The 19005-nt window shown below is 38.3% G+C and overlaps 1 protein-coding gene across 1 annotated transcript in view; it reads right to left on the bottom strand.

The window, feature by feature from the left end:
- ARHGEF28 (Rho guanine nucleotide exchange factor 28) overlaps window positions 1–14042 on the bottom strand; it is a 147956-nt gene extending 133914 nt beyond the window's left edge. Inside the window, exon 1 of the mRNA XM_026670627.2 lies at window positions 13751–14042. Coding sequence (XP_026526412.2) covers window positions 13751–13757 — 7 coding nt within the window. The 5' untranslated portion in view covers window positions 13758–14042. The remainder of the gene's footprint in view (window positions 1–13750) is intronic.
- Between the last annotated feature and the right edge of the window lie 4963 nt (window positions 14043–19005).

Below are 19005 nucleotides of genomic sequence, written 5' to 3'. Positions count from 1 at the left end.
TGTTAGCAAGCTCCATTTACTGAACTTATGATACTTAACTTCGTTTTTGGATTATCCCTGGACTGATATTAACTGTTTTAACCGTGTATGATTTGGACTGTTTGTTGGACTTTGTTTACCCGTTTACTGGAAGTAAAACCTACATTTTACTATTCAGTGTATCTGTATGCTGGTTGTGTGTTATTCAACACCACTCTCACTACATTTCCCTGAGTGCACTCATTCTCCTAACGGGGAATATCCCAACACTGGTCAACCGGGATATGTCTCCTGGTGTAACTGGGGGCCAATAAGGAGTTTGGTCCAAACTAATTTGACTCTCCTTATTTACATAGTCGGGGTCTGTATATAGCTCTCTAAAATATTCTTCCCAGGCATGAATCAGTACCTGATTAGTTGGGGGTAAGGGAATTTCCCCAATCCTCTAGTGATGTACAAAGGAAAATGGATGTTTTTCAACCTCTGCTATGTTCATAGTACCCCTCTTAATGACAATCAGACTGTGCCCATCTGCCCCTTTACATTTAAAAATAATAATAAAAGGGATCTTAATTTTTAAAGAATGAAGAGCTGATAAATTGCAAAATGCAAGGATCATTTATATTTCCAAGAATTCCTTTAAGCCCAAGCATTCTATACGGCAAGGGGCTTAATGAAGGGGGGAAGGGGAGCAGGTAATATTCCAATATATATGACTGGTGTGCCTCTTAGCAGTCATTCTGAACAAGAAGCCGATCCAGAAGTTATTTCCTAAGAGTAACCTCAACATGTTCTGAAAATTCTGAATGAGGCACTTTAGAAAAGTTAGCTTGTTTCACAAGGAAAGGTACTGATTTTGAATTCATTATATAGCTGTACTCTGGCAGCAATCTCTATTTAATAGGAGTTACTTTTCTACATGATTGAGCATGTTGAAGAAATTACTCACATGCAATTTCTAATCTAGCACATAGGAAACTACTATAAGAAAGAATAGGCATGGGATTGGTTACTGGACAGACACATCCTAAATGAAATTGGGTTTACATGGAAATTAAGTCGGTTAGGTTTTATAGGAAACAAAGATGTATTTTTTCCATTAGGACAACCTGGGCAGCAATTTTTTTCCTTGTTCTTATCACTTTGTGTGTGCCCAAGAGAAGCTGATGCATATGTAGGAGTTGGGCATTGAATAGAGAGAGATAAAGTACACAGATGCTGACTTTGTTCTCCTTTTAAAAGGATAAGGTAAAGAGAGGTTAGTCAAGTTTAACAGATGAAGAATTGCTGTGGGCAAGATTTTACAAAACAACTGATTCATTCACATAAGTAGAATCTGGATTTGGGAGGCTGAGGGAAACCTAATCATTTTCCCCAGTTGGATGTTGCTGTTGTTGCTTTATTCAACTATGTAAATCCTTTTTTGCTGTCCATTAATGATACAGTGGAGTGGGTTGTGATGGCCGCAAATTGCCCTCCTTTCTCTGTAGACAGAAAAGTGGGGAGGTAACTGAAGAAATATTTTCATGCATTAGAATTAAGAAATAGATGTTTAGAGACAGAAAGGAATTTGAGGTATAAAACCAAAGAGCAAGAAGTTTATTTTCAGACTGTCTGGATTGTAATACTGTACTAAGTAATTGAGTAATTAGTTTATTAAAACTATATTTAGTTAAAGATTCTGTAATATCCTTCTTTCAACAAATCTACAATGAACATCTCCAAAACCTCTGGTGAAATTACTCAGAAGATATTTGAATTTAATGAATTGCAAAATATTGTCAACACAACAAAAATCGTATTGGAAATATAAATAAGGAAGTTGTTCTTGATAATTTTTCTTTGTTTTATTCAAGATGAATATTTTGCAAACTCACTACACCTCTATTTAGCACAGTCTGTAATTTGTACCACGCAGTGTACAATGAGTCAGGAATTACTTACACATTTCTTCTTCCGGATCTACTTTTCTCCAGTATAACAAAATAAATTTCTTTAGTTAAAAAGGTATTACTACTACAGAACTGTGTTAAGTGTTACCTTAATTACTTGCAAAGATTCTCTTCTATCCGTGTACTTTTTCTTTTTCTAAATAATTTATTTTACCATAAAGATTTTGATCTGACAATAGATCAAAGTTGAAATTATGTAGTTTATTCTCTAGATGCTCCTTCTACCCAACATGTCAAACAAGAAAGTATGCAATTTTTGCTTAGTCTATATTCAGAAAAAAATATTGGTTTTTCTATACACTTACTCATCATTTTTAAGATACAAGATAAAAGAAAGAAGTAGAAAAAGTTGATTAAAGGGTACTTAATCCTTTTGGTCCATAATTATTCTCAAATCAGATCAGATTCAGCTGTTAGTCTCTCTTCTCCATAGTTCAATCTCAGCTATGAAAATGGCAATGCCAGCTGTCTATAATAATTATCTGCAATCTGTATCCTACAGAAACAGATTATAAACATTAAGCCCTAAGAAGAAAGCAAGTACTGCTTATATACCAAATATCTAAGTACAAAAGAGTTCAAATTACTGTCTAGTGCCTTTAAATTCTAGAAAGTCTACTCTCACTCCAGGGAGTGCCAGCTTGAAAGGCTGCTATAATATCACTTTCTAGCTTGTGTTTTATTAAAACACTTTGCTCAAGATAGGTCTCTACACTTATGATGCTCTTTGTTTATACTTGGTGAAAGGCTCCAGCAAAAGTCCATAAAAGTAAAATATTTTTAAGGCTGCTTACTCTTGGCATTCAGGTTTAAATAGCAATTACTCTTGTCAAAAGGCAATTGTATCAGACTGCAGAAAATATGAAGACAAGAGGTTATCTCAGAACACCGCCAGTAACTATAAAATGATTCTCAACAGACTAGATTTCAATGGCTAATATTCTTGTATCCCCAAAATCTTTATAGTATTTCAGTCTGCTTCTTTCAACTATTTACAACGGATTCTGTACAAGAATTAGACACTCCAGAGGTTCTGAACTTACAGCTTCCAACATTCCCCAAAACATGGTTGATTGTGTAAGATGCTGGGAATTTGAATTCAGAAGTACCAAAGTTTTTTAACTGTGCTTTTTCAATGACTTCAGTGGTTTTCCAAATGTGGAGTAGATTGCAGTCTACCTGAGCATTTTGTAAGGTCTCCACATTAGGAATATGCTGCTAGTGCTCAACCATAAAGTAATAGTCCCTAACGAAAGCAGATATATTTAATCTCTAACTCATTCAATACCACTAGAAACTCAACAACATGATTAGATGCTTGTCTGCCCAAACATATTCCAAACACATCCGGGAATGAAAAGATATGTGACAGCTATCCTTATATCACTTCTAACAGGTATTATGCTAAGCAATATCTCAAGCATCAAACACCCTAGGGAACATCCTCAGTCTTCCATGCAGAAGGATAGCCACAGTCATTGTTTTAGAAAATGCTCATTATTTCCTTTCAATAAGCCCTGGTAGAATCCCATGTTAATGGTATTTCCTGAAACGGACGTGCAACAGGACACATAATTGATCCTCTTTGACTTCCTGCTCTTGTACAAGATCTTGTTAATATCATAAGCAGTAATGTTAGCCCAATTTGAGTAGATTGTGAATATGAACAGAAGCAAGCATCTTAAAATGGTGAATTGTCTCAAAGATGAAGCAAAATTCAATATTTTTTTTCTTCTTCTTCTTCCTGGAGGAAAAGGGAGGCACTGGATTATGTTCATTGTGATGCAAACCTCCTTAGTGTACATTAGAACCTGCATATAAAAAAATTCCCCACAGCAAAAGCCTTCATTGAATTATCTCTGCTTGCCTAAAAGTGAAAAACAAAGACACTGTGTAAACATGGTAAATTGTTTTAATAGAAAAGGGGATTTTGTTAACAATTGTTTTAGCTTGCATTCCTTGAAAATGAATCAGATTAAGCAGAGAACATAACATAAAACACTGCTGGCAAAGTGATGGTTGGGCACACAATTAACTGTATTTTTTTTCTTTTATCAGAAAGATTCATGCTGCTATTGTTTGAACACACAGCAGCATCCAGCACCTGCCAACTACTTTGTAAATCCAAAGATGGAAAAATACATATTTAGTACCACACAACACAAATGGCTCAATGTACTCAATATACAGTATTAAAGAATCCATGCAGTCAGAGAAAAACCTGAAATCTATACATTGACAGAATTCAATATGCATAACTGAATAAGTAAAATGAATTAAGTAAAACTATGGCTTGTGACAAACAGGACACAAAAGAATGTTCACTTAAGGCTAGGATCAAAAGAACTACTTCTATGGAATCTTTCACCTTTTAAATTAGAACAATACATTCTGGGTCACAGCCTGCTTTTTTACAGGTTTGATTTCATGTGTTGGTTTTTCATGCGATATAACCAGAAAGTCTTTTTTGCAAGAATGCCTCTGACCATTACAAAAATGAAAAATGGAGGCCATATAATCCAGTGTTTTGTTTGTAACTATGCCTACTTTTCAATGGGAAAAAATATTAAAATAAGTTAGAAAGGTAAGGAGAATTGAGCGGGGGGGGGGGGGAGCGAGAGAGCAACTTCGCCAGCTTGCCTTCTTGGACTGCATATGCTCACCATGGCAACTCTTCTGTGAGAAAATCCCAAACATGCTTTCAAAATTCCGAATATAGTCTTCAGCTTTATACATATCCCAAGCCCAGATACATGTACGTATGCATTTTTGCATCATTTTTTACATTATGTGGGACAATCATACTTTCTTATTGACTTTTCAAGCAGACAGCTTAACCCAAAGAACTGGCTCCCATCTATTTCCTGTTTGACACCTCTGTTAAGTAGCTAATACGAAGCAACTAGCCTAAACAGATGTAGTGCTGACAAATGTAGGGCTCTTCAGTCTTTTCAGGAACCCATACTCCAGTCTAAAGCATAAGACCAATTTTATTCTTTAGCCTAATGTTTAACTCATTTCCTCAATTAAATTTGAATAATCTGAATCATAATTTTACTCCAACCTAATCCACTTGCATATTATAAACTGCACCCAAAAAACTTGACTGAAGACTAAATATTGAATGAATGAAAATCTCAGAACCAAAAACAGCACACTGAAGCATAAGCATGATGCCCACAAACTTGCAAATCCAAATGTAAAAGAGTACAGGAACAACAAATGGTAGTTTACCAACTCCATAATTCTAATCATGGTCTAATGAAGTATGAGCATGTCAAAACTACAGGTAAGGGAAGAAGCAAAGTAAACCATATTTATTTCTCTAGTTTGTACACAACACGAAGATTCTAAGTTGACAAGTCTTGACAACGCAGTGACAGATTAACTTCTCTATCACCTGCATTTAAAGCCCCAATATCTCACAACCACTAATTATAAGGGCTAAAGATGGAGAATATATCAACTTATTTGCATACAAAGGTTAAAGCCTAACCTTAACCCAATCTCCTTTGCAGGCAAACAAACTTTTTGTCCTACCCTTCTGCAACTTCTTTTTTGAAGCAGCATTACAGTAAAAGTTGATTAAGAAGTTGGAAGATTGTGTCTTTGTGGTTGGGACATACATATTAATTTTAAAATCTCACCTGGTCCTATAATAGTGCATAAACTACAAGTTCCAGTCATCATTTTTATGGCTTTCAACAGAAGTTGTACATTTTGTTCTAAATTTGGCTGCAGTTCTATATTCTGTACTTCTACAAGACATGCTTGCTGGGGTGTCACTGCAAGTCATCTTGATATTTCAGCTACTGCAAGGAGAACACTGGTGCTCAAAGAACTAGCAAAAAACCATAATGACCAGCCAATTAATGGTCACAAATCATGGTTATTTGTTGTTTTATTTTATTAAAGGTGTTTCTATAGCACTTTTAATTTTTAAAAACTTTTAAGTTGTCTATAATTGAACGATGTGATTAAAAATCAAGGAAAAAAAGGAACAGAGTAAAAAGAAAAATAATCACATATATGTATGTATGTGTATGTGTGTGTGTGTGTGTGTGTATACACACACACATTTATATTGTTACTGATGGGAAGACCAACATAGAAACACGTATTTTTAGAAACTGTCCAATATATATCAATATTGGAAGGAACCAGCATTATCACAGAAGCGAGATCATTGATACAGTAATTTTGTCTCAGAAAGGATGTCCTTCTCTGGATACCAACCAGGATTCTGCCAGTCACAGGATGGAAAGTTGGCCCTCCCTTGAAGATTTAGGCAGCTGCAAAGCTGATGAAGTTAAGGTACTTTGGGGGGGGGGGTGTTCATTTATATCCCTCCTTTCATCCAGGAGCTGATGGAAGCATAGGAAGCTCTACCTTCTATTTTCCCCACAAATCTGTTGATAAGTTGGACTTAGAGAAAATCCCCTAGAGAGTTTTCACAGCTGAGGGCAAGCAGAATTTGGGCTTCCCAACTCTTCATCTAACATTTAACCAGCACACCACATTGGCTCTTGTACTTTAGTCTCACTTCTTTTTATACTAATTTGGCTTTGGCCTGCCAAGGTTATATGATTCCAAGCGCATATTATTCGCATGTATACAATTACAGATTTAACACACATTTAGAGATAATTACTCTCTCCGAAACATTTATTTACTTATTCACTGAGTTCAATTTTGGTACTGCTCAACTCTTTAGCCACTCACACTGACTGATCTATGTGCTAGCTCAAATTGCTAACTCTAGAAGAGAAATGAAAGGTGTCCTATGCACACATGCATAGCATGCTCTCTCTCTATAGATTTGCATTACACATCCACACACTTTAAACTAGATGTCAGCTTCAGCTAAATAATGCCTTAAGCTAGGAATTTGTTTTCCTTCAAGTAGAAGGCTTTTTCTACTCAGTAGTTGCAGACATTCTCCCAAAATGACAAAACTTGAGTCAATCTTATTTCAATTTAGGCATGTGCTGGATACACTTTTCTTTACCTTGCTATTCAGCATTTTATGGATGCATTGTTTTATTACTCATCACAAGTATCCACAAATATCAGTATTTTAATATAGATTAATGTTTTGTTGCTTTATATCTTTACAATTATTTTAACAGCATAGAATAGATTATAGGCATTCTGCAGGTACGCCTTTTTCCCTATATATTCTCATACTAAAGTTTTTATTATTTCACTAAATGTACTATCTGGAGATGCACAACATAACTGGGAGTATCAGACTGTTTCAACCAAAGCAAACATATAGAGGACTGTTCTCTGAAATGTAATTAATTCATGGCTGCTGCTCAGAGATGGAGAAATTAAATCTCTATCCATGTGGAATGGCAGTTCAAATCCAACCCTTACCTCCACAGCTACTATGTCCAAAATTGTTAATATTTTTATTTTTTTTATGAAATTTATATGCTACTCATCTCACTATTGAAACGATAGTATAATATAGCAGTCAAAGCAAGACTGGGGAGAACTAGGCCCAATCTACAATCAGCCACAGATGCTGAGTGATTTCAGAGCAATCTACCCGTATATACTCGAGTATAAGTCGACCCGAATATAAGCCGAGGCACCTAATTTTACCACAAAAAACTGGGAAAACTTATTGACTCGAGTATAAGCCTAGGGTGGAAAATGCAGCAGCTACTGGTAAATTTCAAAAATAAAAATAGATACCAATAAAAACTTTCACTAGGACAGTTGAGAATAAGTTTGATGTTCACAATTTCCTCTTTGAAAGAGACCAGTAAATAGGAAACAAGATGAAGAAAGAGAAGTGTGTTTTTTCACACTTTTCACACTGCAGTGAACAAAAATGGCATCGTAGGAACAGGCTTATTCTCAGTCCAAAGGTTTTTTTGTGATTTCTTCCCTGATTTAAGTGAAATTTGGGAAACGATATCACTATCATGAAAGGTTTAATTGATTCACTAACCCAAAGAAGATGATGATGACAGTGGGAGGCAGGAGTCACTCTCTCCCTTGCAAGAAAAAGCAAGAGCCGTTCTTATGATCTTCTCTCTCTCTCCCGTAATACAGTCAAGCCCTTTCAGCACGCGATCTGCCGCCGCAGTTTTGTACCTTGCAAATGCAAAATCCCGGGTTTTTGCATTTGCAAGGTGCAAAGCGGCGGGGCGGATCGCGCATGCTGGAAAGGGCTTGACTGTATTACAGGGAGAGAGAGAGATCATAAGAACGGCTCTTGCTTTTTTGTGCAAGGGAGAGTGACCCCTGCCTCCCACTGTCATCAACATCTTCTTCTTTGGGTTAGTGAATCAATTAATTTGGGAAACGATCTCACTATCATGAAAGTCAGTGTTCTCTGCCCGTGGGGCGTTTGGAAGAAAACGCCCCGCGGCATATCCAGGCGCGTGTAAGGGGAATCAGAAATCCCCGCGTTCAACGCCTAGCACGCAGCTGTGAGCAAATACTGGGAAAACCTGATTGATCAGAAGGAAGGAGGCAAAAGAGGGAGGGGTGGTGGTGGACGGAGGTCCCACTGGTATTTGTGAAACACTTGGTCAGCAGCGCTTAAAGTCAACATCCTGGCTCCCACCCACCCACCCACCCAAAGCCACAAAGTCCCCAATTGCGCAGCCCAGAATCGCCCTCCCCTCAGCGGGCAGCAACGACGCCCGGTGTTTCCCGAGACAAGAAGCTCCGCCGTGCAATGAAAGCGCCTGGCTCTAGGCTCTAGGCTCAGAAAACAACGCGAGCCGAGGTCGCCGGCTCCGCTCAGCCCGTTCCTCAGCCCCAGCTGCTTTCAGTCCGCCGGGAGGAGGAGGAGGAAACGAAGCTGAGCGGAGCCGAGCGACCTGGCTCGCGTTGTTTTCTGAGCCCTAGAGCCTAGAGCCTAGAGCTCAGAAAACAACGCGAGCCGCCACCACCTCCTCCCCTCCTCCCGAGCAGACTGAAAGCAGCTGGAGCTGAGGAAACGAAGTGGAGCGGAGCCGAAGCGACCTCGGCTCGCGTTGTTTTCTGAGCCCGCGAGCCTAGAGCTCAGAAAACAACGCGAGCCACCGCCACCACCTCCTCCCCCTCCTCCCGAGCGGACTGAAAGCAGCTGGGGCTGAGGAAACGAAGCTGAGCGGAGCCGAAGCGACCTCGGCTCGCGTTGTTTTCTGAGCCCGCGAGCCTAGAGCCAGGGCGCTTTCATTGCACGGCGGAGCTTCTTGTCTCGGGAAACACCGGGCGTCCTTGCTGCCCCCTGAGGGGAGGGCGATTCTGGGCTGCGCGATTGGGGGACTTCGTGGCTTGGGTGGGTGGGTGGGAGCGAGGACGGACGGAGTCCGTGAAGTGGGGCTTGCCTGCCCTTGCTGGCTGCCTCTGCTTCCTTAGGGGCGGGGAAGGGGGCTCATCTGGACCAAGGGTGAGTCTCCCCCTCAGTTTCCCCTGAAGGATCTTCCGTCGCTTTTGCCTTCTCCCTACATCTTCCCTCTGTTAAAAATCCCCCCCCCCACACACACACACTTATTTTCGGGCGGATAGATTTCGTGTCTGAGCATTCTCACATGGCGGTGGGTCTTTCCCCCCCCCTAAAAACAGTTAAAAAAAGAAAAAACAATATATCCTCATGCAAGAACTTTTCTGCTTCCGATTACCCCCATGCTTAAAAGTTGCAAAGGAAACACGGAAGCAGGGAACCGGCTGCCCAGCTCCGGATCTCCACACCATTTTTTTTTCAGAGGGGAATCTGACTCAAGTATAAGCCGAGGGGTTTTTTTTCAGCACAAAAAATGTGCTGAAAAACTCGGCTTATACTCGAGTATATACGGTAATTCTGCCCTTACACAGCTGTTTGGGGAAAAATGTAGAAAAGACTATTAGGCATGCCACCTGAGTTCCTACATAAGATTTAGGAAATAAATATAACAATGAAATAAAAGAAAAACCAATTTAGAATTTTTAAAACTTTTTCTATCTAGTCTTGGCTATACTGGCTATCACATCCTGTGGTAGTACAACACCAAAAATTAGCAATACATGAGTTGAAATGTTCTACTTCAACTAATTGGACTTTTCTTTTTCCCAGAAGAAATTCTAGGATTTTGAGAGGGGGGAAACTCTTTGTGAAAGTATTTTATGTTGTGAAAAGAGCAGAGAAGTATAGTTGTATTAAATATATCCCTCCTCTGCCCAAGTAATGTTTTCCTCACTACAATCCAGTTTTATCAACATTAATCATTATTTTGATTGTCCATTTCTGTAACTTTTTCGAACCCTATGGCATTCTTTTAGAAACAGGGTAACTTAACCCATATATAATATTGTATATATCATTGCATACGCACAGATATGTACACAAATAAACATATTCAGTTATAGCATTATGATAGCACTTTAATTTCTAGTCTTTTTTCTAATATTTCTTCATATTGCTGGATCATTTTTCATCCTAGAGATGATTGCTTTTAGTTAGTTTGGAACATAATCCTCAAACCTCTTCTATAGTAGTTAAAGCCACTTTGTATAACTATCTTAGTAAATCTCACAGGGTTGTTGTGGCGAAAATGTGAAGAAGAAAGAGTAGGAAGTGTGCCATTTTGAGTTATTTATAAAAAAGGTAGAATTAAATAAAAACTCTCACTGGTTACTTTGTGATACTGTCCCTCTTTCCTACCACTATATTTATTTCCATTTCCAATTTCATCTTTATGTTTTTCACATTTCTTCTAGGCTTAAATTGTGCTTCTCGGGGTCAGCACACTAGGCCTCACTTCATGCAAGCAGACTTATTGGGGAATCCTATACCCACATTTTATCATAATTTCAACAGATTACATAAAGCATCTCAAATTATTCCATTTCCAATTTCATCTTTATGTTTTTCACATTTCTTCTAGATTTAAATTGTGCTTCTTGGGGTCACTTTTAAAACTAAGTGAGGGAAATATTTTTACTTCCAAAACTTTCATTAATCTGTATAGAAACACAAGTTTATCGAACAAACAGGACTCAAATTTAAATAGCGTTTAGAACTCAACAAAGAAAAGCACTGTTGGTCCACTTTGGGAGAAAAGGGAAAGACTTGGTGAGCAGGTTATGCAGTTAAAAGATCTTTTTACTGAGGGAATTTGGTTTGAAGTTTTCCTCCATCACCTTCACTGCCAAGTACAGTGGCAGTAATTCCCATTTACACGTTAATATACTGTAACATCATCTTACCCTCAAAATGGCAAGGCTGAGTGAACAGATGCCGAGGGAATTTACATAGCATTTAAGTAATGAAGCTCTAAAGCTATAGACTTTATGCAATAGTTTTATGCAGCCAATTCCTTTAAAAAGCATGCAACCTTATTCTATCACTTGCTTTGTTCCATCCAAGGACAATCTTGTTCAGTTATTTTTAATGTTGGTTACAAAATATCTCAAATCACTTATGAATGGCAAATCCCAGTCTGTCTGCAGGTTCTCCCAAGTGTTCAATTATATACATGAGTTGTTTATTTGATGTTTATTTGGTTAAAACTTATTTTATTTTATTTTATTGTTGTAAACCTTTCTGAAATCAGTTCATAGCAGAGACAAAAAAAGAAAGTTTTGTTTTCCTCAACAAGAACATAGACTTGCTAATAAATGTTCACTAATGCTGCCACTCTTCTAGGTATTGTTTAAAACAAAGCCATTATTTTATTAATACAGCTTGCATTTAACCCGAAGCAATGAACACATTTTGCATTCCCTACTTCTTTAGACAGGCACAGCACAAAATGCAACTCATGATACTTCCGCCATGAGTGCAAAAGTCCAGCTAATGATACAATTTCTTCTCTTCCAATTAAATGTGGAAGGACACTTATTCACTCATATACCATTGATTTCAGCAGATGTAAAGAAAAAGGAATCACACTCCTCAAGAGAGCTCCTTGCTGGACCCCACTGAGAATACTCTGGAGCAACTCTTAACTGGAAAAAAACAAGACCACTTGATCACTCACACAGAGCTCTATAAGCAATCTCTGTTTCTATGAATTTCTATACTGATTGCTTAATCCTTACACATCTGGAAATGAAATTGCCTGTATTCTCTAAACTGGTGCTGAAGAGCAAATCCAAATGAAATATCAGGCTTCCTGAAAACAGGTGATTTTTCTGTGCTTCTTCATCAGGGCAATTAAATGATGCAACCACACATAATACATACATGAAACAAAAGCAGATGCTAATCAGCAAGGCGCAAGCCCATAGCAGTGACTCATATGGGGTTGTAGTAAGCCTTCTTCTGGGGAGCTGAAACACCTCTATGTTTTTGCACCAAGATAATGGATCACTTATTCACACCTGACACAAAGAAATTGCAGTAGCAATCACCCTGCCAGACAAGATAAGAGAGGTAACTACAACAAGGGATAAAATATACAGCTTTCTTTTAAGTTACCGGAGTCTTTATTTTCTCTATAACAAACAACAAAACAATTTGAAGAATTATAAGCTTCCACTGAAGGCCAGCCATGGGGATATGACAACAATGCTGCAGTTTAGAACTCTTTTATTTTGTTCATTTGTTTGTTGTATTTTTTATACTGGCATGCTATGCAAAATCATTTACGTCAACACAGTATGTCAAGGTAACAAGAAAAGGTGGTAAATTATGCTAAGAAAACTTTATAAAATATATTTAACAAAATTAAACATTTGGTTTTCCCCACAATCCAGGTTGGCAAACGAAAACTGCATCCCACAGGGCTGAAGTACTCACAATAAATGTCTTTAGAAATCAAGGAGGATGTGGGAAAAGGAATCAGTTCTAATTTTCTAACAAATATGCCACAATGCAAAAGGGAAATAGAGAATTGGCTTACAATATGTAGTTTCCTTTTGTCCTCTTAAAAGTTTGCTTGTATTTCAACTGGTTGCACTATAAAAATAATTGAAACCTACCTTGGTCCTTTTTTTTAAAGTCAGCTGTTTCCAAACATGAACTGATTTTGAGGTATGCCTAAGGCAGATAGCACAGGTGAAACAGGCATGAATTTCACTGTGAAATCAAGTTTAACATGTTTTATGGCACCAGTGCAGACAAGTCCTAAATCAGACCTATTCTACTACATTTCAATTAAGGAGCTGCTCTTGTGCTAAAGGTAGAAAATGGCTGCTGTAACACAAGCCTCTGAGTCACACAGAACTCCTTACTGGGAAATACGGAAAAGTAAACATTGTTTCCTAGTGTAGTTTAAAGAATAACAATACCGCATCTGCTTGAGATGGATAACTTTAGAGACTTGCCTCTTACAGAAATTCACAGAAATGCATTTAAGACTTGAACTTACACAACACTTTTCATTTTGGCCAAAATGGAAAAGTATTGTTTTTCAGACCACACAGAAAACCTGTTTGCAAATGCAAATCCCGCTAGCCTACAGCAATACGGTTGGTCTAAACTTGATAAAAGAGCTTTGTTCCCTTTGCCCCGGGTTTCCACGTTCAATATGGTACCCATTCTCAAGACCGCACGAAGTCAAAGCAGGCAACTAAGCCCCTCGTCTAAATGTGGTAAGACCCTCCAAAGACGCCAGGTGAGCCTTTTTTTTTTTTTTTTAAAGAAGCGCTGTCTCACAATAGCCAGAACTGCACCTGCTGGATCAATGTTATTCGAAGCAAGGCAACTTTTACCAAAGAAAGGGGGAAGAAGGTATCAAGGCGGAATCTGGATAAATCGTCCATCGGTTAAAAAGAAAAAGCAGGAGCCTTCCTGCATCCCAACGAACCTCTCCTTTTCCCCCGCCCCTCCAAACACGATCCCCGGGTCTATGGGAAAGCGGAGCCACATTTCCCCGCACCGGCGACGTTACCTGTCATTCCCTCCACCGGGATAGTCCCGAAATGGCTCCCGGTGAGAAGCCGGGGCCGCAGCGCTTCGCCAGCCCCGCAAAAGCAAGTAGCGCGCGCCCTCGGAGTCGCCGGCTGCCTCGCTCCGTCGCCGGCTGCTGCTCTCGCCACCTCGGGGGCTCCCGGGTTCCTGGCGGGGCGGAGCTTCCCACTCAGAGACTTGTTGCTACTGAGCGCAGGCAAAGCCGCCCCAAGCGGTGAAAAGGAGTGGCTGGGCCGGCCGCTCCTTTGACGACTCGCCCGCTCGGTCTCTGGCGTGTGAAAGAGCCCTCGCTTCTCCACGGGGAGCCGGCGTTCGGTGGAAGCTTCGTCGGAGAGGGAGCGAGCGACCTCCGGTGGATCCCGGCGGGTAGAGAGGGGGCACCAAACGCGGATCAGCTCCGCTGGGAACCACCAGCGTCGAGGTCGCGCTGAGTGTAAAGATTGTGGTCGAAAAAGATGGGGAAAAGAGAATGGAGGCATTTTTCCTAGGCCCTATTCAGACGGAGAAACCAGCATACAGAGCCTGATGCAGAAGGACTAGTTTACCTCAATGAGACTATTTCTCCATTATGTTAATCTAAAATATAGCTATTTTATGACTTGCGAGGGTTGTATGAATTCAGCTTGCTAGACTGATTCGGGCTACGCTGGGCCTGAGTTCAAAAGATAAAAGGAATCAGTTAATGTGTAGAAATGTTACATAACAAAATAATTTTAAGTTTTAAATCCCCACTGTACGGTGGAGCTGCATTTGCTTTTTCCCCCCATTCCTGATTTAGTGAACAAAAAAGAACGAAATTAAAGGGTATCCTATCCTGTATGTAACAAGAGAAAATGGGAAGTCAAGTACTTTTATGAGCATTAAGACTTAAAGTTGTGTTCTTCCTTCTCTCCCTATCTTGGTTCAACATATAGAAATTAACTGTGTTGATAATTATGGCAATGAACAGTACCTTTTTTTAAACTCTATTTTTTTAATGCACAAATTTTGATAAACTAATCAAAATTGCACAAGAATAAAGATGCAAAAAGCAAAGTAGAGATGAAAACAACTACTGAAAAACTAGTACACTAGTTGCAAGGACTCTAGGACAAGGTTCTGAATAAATTAGTCTTTTAACAGTAGTACATAGCTTTAAAGCTTCTGCCACTAGGTAAATTTGCTACACAACTACTATAGTTAATCTATTTTACAAAACTGCCATGGACCTATTACACAAAATGGAGGGAAAGGATATGCCAGGAAAGAATTTAAAAAAAAAAACTAACTTGGTTCCACATCTCCTGAATACTTAATAACATGCTTTGGACAGAAAGACATATTTTAGGAAGTGTGACAGAGAAAGTCACAGTGTTATATTATTATGCAGATAATAAATTTAAAGTATAAATACAGAAATTCCCAAAATGAAGTTAAATTCTCTGTAATATTAGAAAATTGTCCTTGGTGTTCTCTGCATCTTAGAGTAAGTGTTCAAAACAAAAGACTTAACACCTAAATAGTTTCCTGGTTGTTCTATTTAAGGGGCAGATACTGCTGCCAAATAATTCCAAAGCAACATAACAGGCAAAAATAGTTCATTCTCGGGATTGCAAGAACTAACACAGATTATATAGCATGCAAAATTTTCATGGTAAAGCTTTACTACCACTCTGGTGTAATAATAACATAGATGACACTTCTGTAACAAATAACATATTTTGGACAAAATACACTTTGAACCTCCTCCCAAACTTGGCTTTTAGAATAATGCATGAATTAAGAGACTTATTAACCTTTTTTACTATTAAAGCAAGTCGCAGGAGGATATTTAAAGATCTTCCTCATCATGAAAATGACTGCCTTGGGTGCTTACTATTGATTTAGCAATTCTAATATTTCATTAGAGTTGCTAATGAAATAATATAAATTATACTTTAAAAGAGATTCAAGTTAGGCAAACCTAGTAATCTTGTGACACTCTAAACAATTCATTACATATATATTTCATACATAGAATAACAGAGTTGGAAGGGACTTTAGAGGTCTTCTAGTCCAACCCCTGCTTAGTCAGGAAAGCCTACACCATTTCAGACAAATGCTTGTCCAATCTCTTCTTAAAAACTTCCAGTGTTGGAGCACAACTTCTGGAGGCAAATTGTTCCACTGATTGTTCTCCTTATCAGGAAATTTCTCCTTAGTTCTACATTGGTTCTGTCCTTGGTTAATTTCCATCCATTGCTTCTTGTCCTGCCTTCAGGTGCTTTGGAGCAGGGGTCTCAACTTGGCAAAGACTTGTGGACTTCAATTCCCAGAGTTCCTCAGCCAGCAAAGCTGTCTGAGGAACTCTGGGAGTGAAGTCCACAAGTCTTAAAGTTGCCAAGGTTGGAGACCCCTGCTTTGGAGAATAGGTTGAGCATGTCTTCTTTGTGGCAGCCCCTTAGATATTGGAACATTGTTATGATGTCACCCCTAATCCTTCTTTTCATGAAACTAAATATACTTACTTAAACCATAATATCTAAATCTTCATTCAATGCAAAAGTTAAAATTAAAGCATCTCAAAACCATGGTTGTTTAGCCACTGCTTAAGCAGATTCTGTGAAGGAAAGTTTAGCATCTCTCGGTAAACTGTTGAACTGATAGGATTTTTTTCTAAAATTAAAAAATTATCTGAATAATTGGCTGAAAGTAACAAGAGGTAGCAGAAACGTGCTGTGATCAAATCAACTCAGAGACACAGGCTGAGAGAATGGAATGGAATGGAATAGCAGACTTGGAAGGGACCTTGAAGGTCTTCTAGTCCAACCCGCTGCTCAGGCAGGAAGCCCTATACCAAGCCTATCAAACTGGCAGCCCGTGGGCCAGATGCGTTACACGCAGGCCACGTACACACTCTGGCTCCACAAAGGCAAAAAACATCGCGATACGTCACAATACGTCACATGACACAATCGAGTTTGAAACCCATGCCCTATATACCATTTCAGACAAGGGATCCCTCCCTTGGTAATAATAGTTGCACAGAATATCATGGAATAGTATATTGCAAGCTGAATATGAGTCCATAGTATATGTAGTTTCACAAAAGACAAATGCAGTTTCTGGCTGCATCTATAGGAGCATAATTTCCCAATTAAAGGAAGTTGTTATTCTTTTTCTGCTTTGGTCAGATCTCACCTTGATTACTGTGCTCGGTTCTGAATATTATGGAAACATGGAAAACTGATGACAGAAAATGATCCATCAAACCTACCCTTGGAGGGTTTTTTTTTAATTTTATACATTTTTGTCAGATGAAGGACACGTGTTTATCCAAAACATGATTGTAAAATCATCCTTTTAAAAAGCTGTATCACCATTTATGTGCCATTTGCAAATTTAATGAGCAGTTTTTCCACTTATTGGCTAAGGCATGACCAACATGAATATAGTAAACCTGACTTTAGCTTTGTGTCAAATCAAAATCTCTCCCCAATTTGATGAGGAATGCTGAGTGCAACTGTAAGCATGTGAGATATCATTTTATTGCCATGCCACTCAGTACAAATTAGAACATATAATGTAAATGTATGCTGCAACAAATCAAAATCTCTCCCCAATTTGATGAGGAATGCTGAGTACAACTGTAAGCATGTGAGATATCATTTTATTGCCATGCCACTCAGTACAAATTAGAACATATAATGTAAATGTATGCTGCAACAAATCAAAACCTCTCCCCAATTTGATGAGGAATGCTGAGTACAACTGTAAGCATGTGAGATATCATTTTATTGCCATGCCACTCAGTACAAATTAGAACATATAATGTAAATGTATGCTGCAACTAAAATTAATAATTTAAAATCTTGGCCAAAGAGATATGTAAAAGAAATATCCCAAAGAGATATATTGCAATATTTGTGTGAAGATCAATTTCATGTAAAACAATTAGTGAGCATAGCTAAATCACTGATAACAAAAACATTATCAATACTGTACATTGTTAACTGAGTTGGACTGGAGTCAGATGGTGTCAAAATCAAATAAATAGATTAAATAATAAATAGAGATTAAGAATGTTCTTGAAAGAGAGTTGAAGGATTTTTTTTTAGCATAGAACTGAATTTTCAGAGCAATGAAGTGTAATCACCTGTGACCTTGAACAAGATTAGTATTTTTCCCCCAGTAGGGATATTAATTAATTTCCTAGTCTCAGAAAAAAGTTCACAATATCATGTTCAGATTTCCCAAAAATTCTATTTCTTCCCTTGAATTAAGTGGCATTGAGCATGCAACTTGTTAGATCCTTGAACAGTTCAAATGTCTGCTCAAACTTTCATCTAAATTGAAGGGTGAGTTATTAAAACTTTCCTGGATAAAAAGACGATATGTAATAGGAATCATTACCACAATATCTTCATTTGCTTCTCCGATGTTTTGAGAAACAATAAGAGAATTTGACCTTTATTTCCATGTACTTCAAGTAGATTGTTTCCTTTCTCCTCTACCACCTAAGACCTCTTTCATGTGGTTACAAGCTTCACCACCTTCAACCATGTGGCACTTTAACAGAACTCAAAAGTGCCCTATCTTCTCCTTTTTCCCTTATGTTGTGGTCCCTCCATTAGGCAAATGGGGGAATATTAAAAATGTGCAACTTGTACATGTTATTGTACTTTTATTGTTAATTTTAGCCCTAAAAGTTTTCAATTACTTTTTCAATTGAACTGTACAACTTATATTAATGGTGGAAAAATTCTGAAGTGCTTTATCTTAGTCTGACTTTCTACATCTCAAAATCCTAGCATTTTAACAGGAGTGTATAGACTTTTTATATTTACTGTATAAGAAGATTGCTTTCAAGAAGATAACAGGGTAGGGGAGCAGGTCTTAAATTATACACCTTTTTGGATTAGTTGAGCCATTACCTATATAACTTTAGCTTGTTAAAGGTATCATAAAGAAGGGTGAGGGAATAGATCTCACTCAAAATTAATTCAGTCACCAGTCCTTCAATTAATAAAACACATTAATCAATTGCACTTAAATAAGTCACCACCAAAATCAAACAATGGATGTCTGTTTAAGATACTGGAAGTAGTAGGTGGGATTATGCTAATAAATAAGACTATTGTAACTTTTTTGTGTGTGTCAGTTTCTAGTTTCAGAGTATTCAATGTCCTGTTTTTGTCAGGTGGACTCTCTCTCTGCCAACAATATTGTCTCATGCTGAAAGCAATAACCTTGTGAGTCATAACATTTGTTCAATAA

This window comes from Notechis scutatus, chromosome 2 (genome assembly GCF_049901735.1).
Source record: "Notechis scutatus isolate UNSWTSFEM ecotype Mainland chromosome 2, rNotScu1.2, whole genome shotgun sequence".
NCBI classification, from domain to species: domain Eukaryota; kingdom Metazoa; phylum Chordata; class Lepidosauria; order Squamata; family Elapidae; genus Notechis; species Notechis scutatus.
This window is presented reverse-complemented; position numbering and strand designations above follow the sequence as displayed.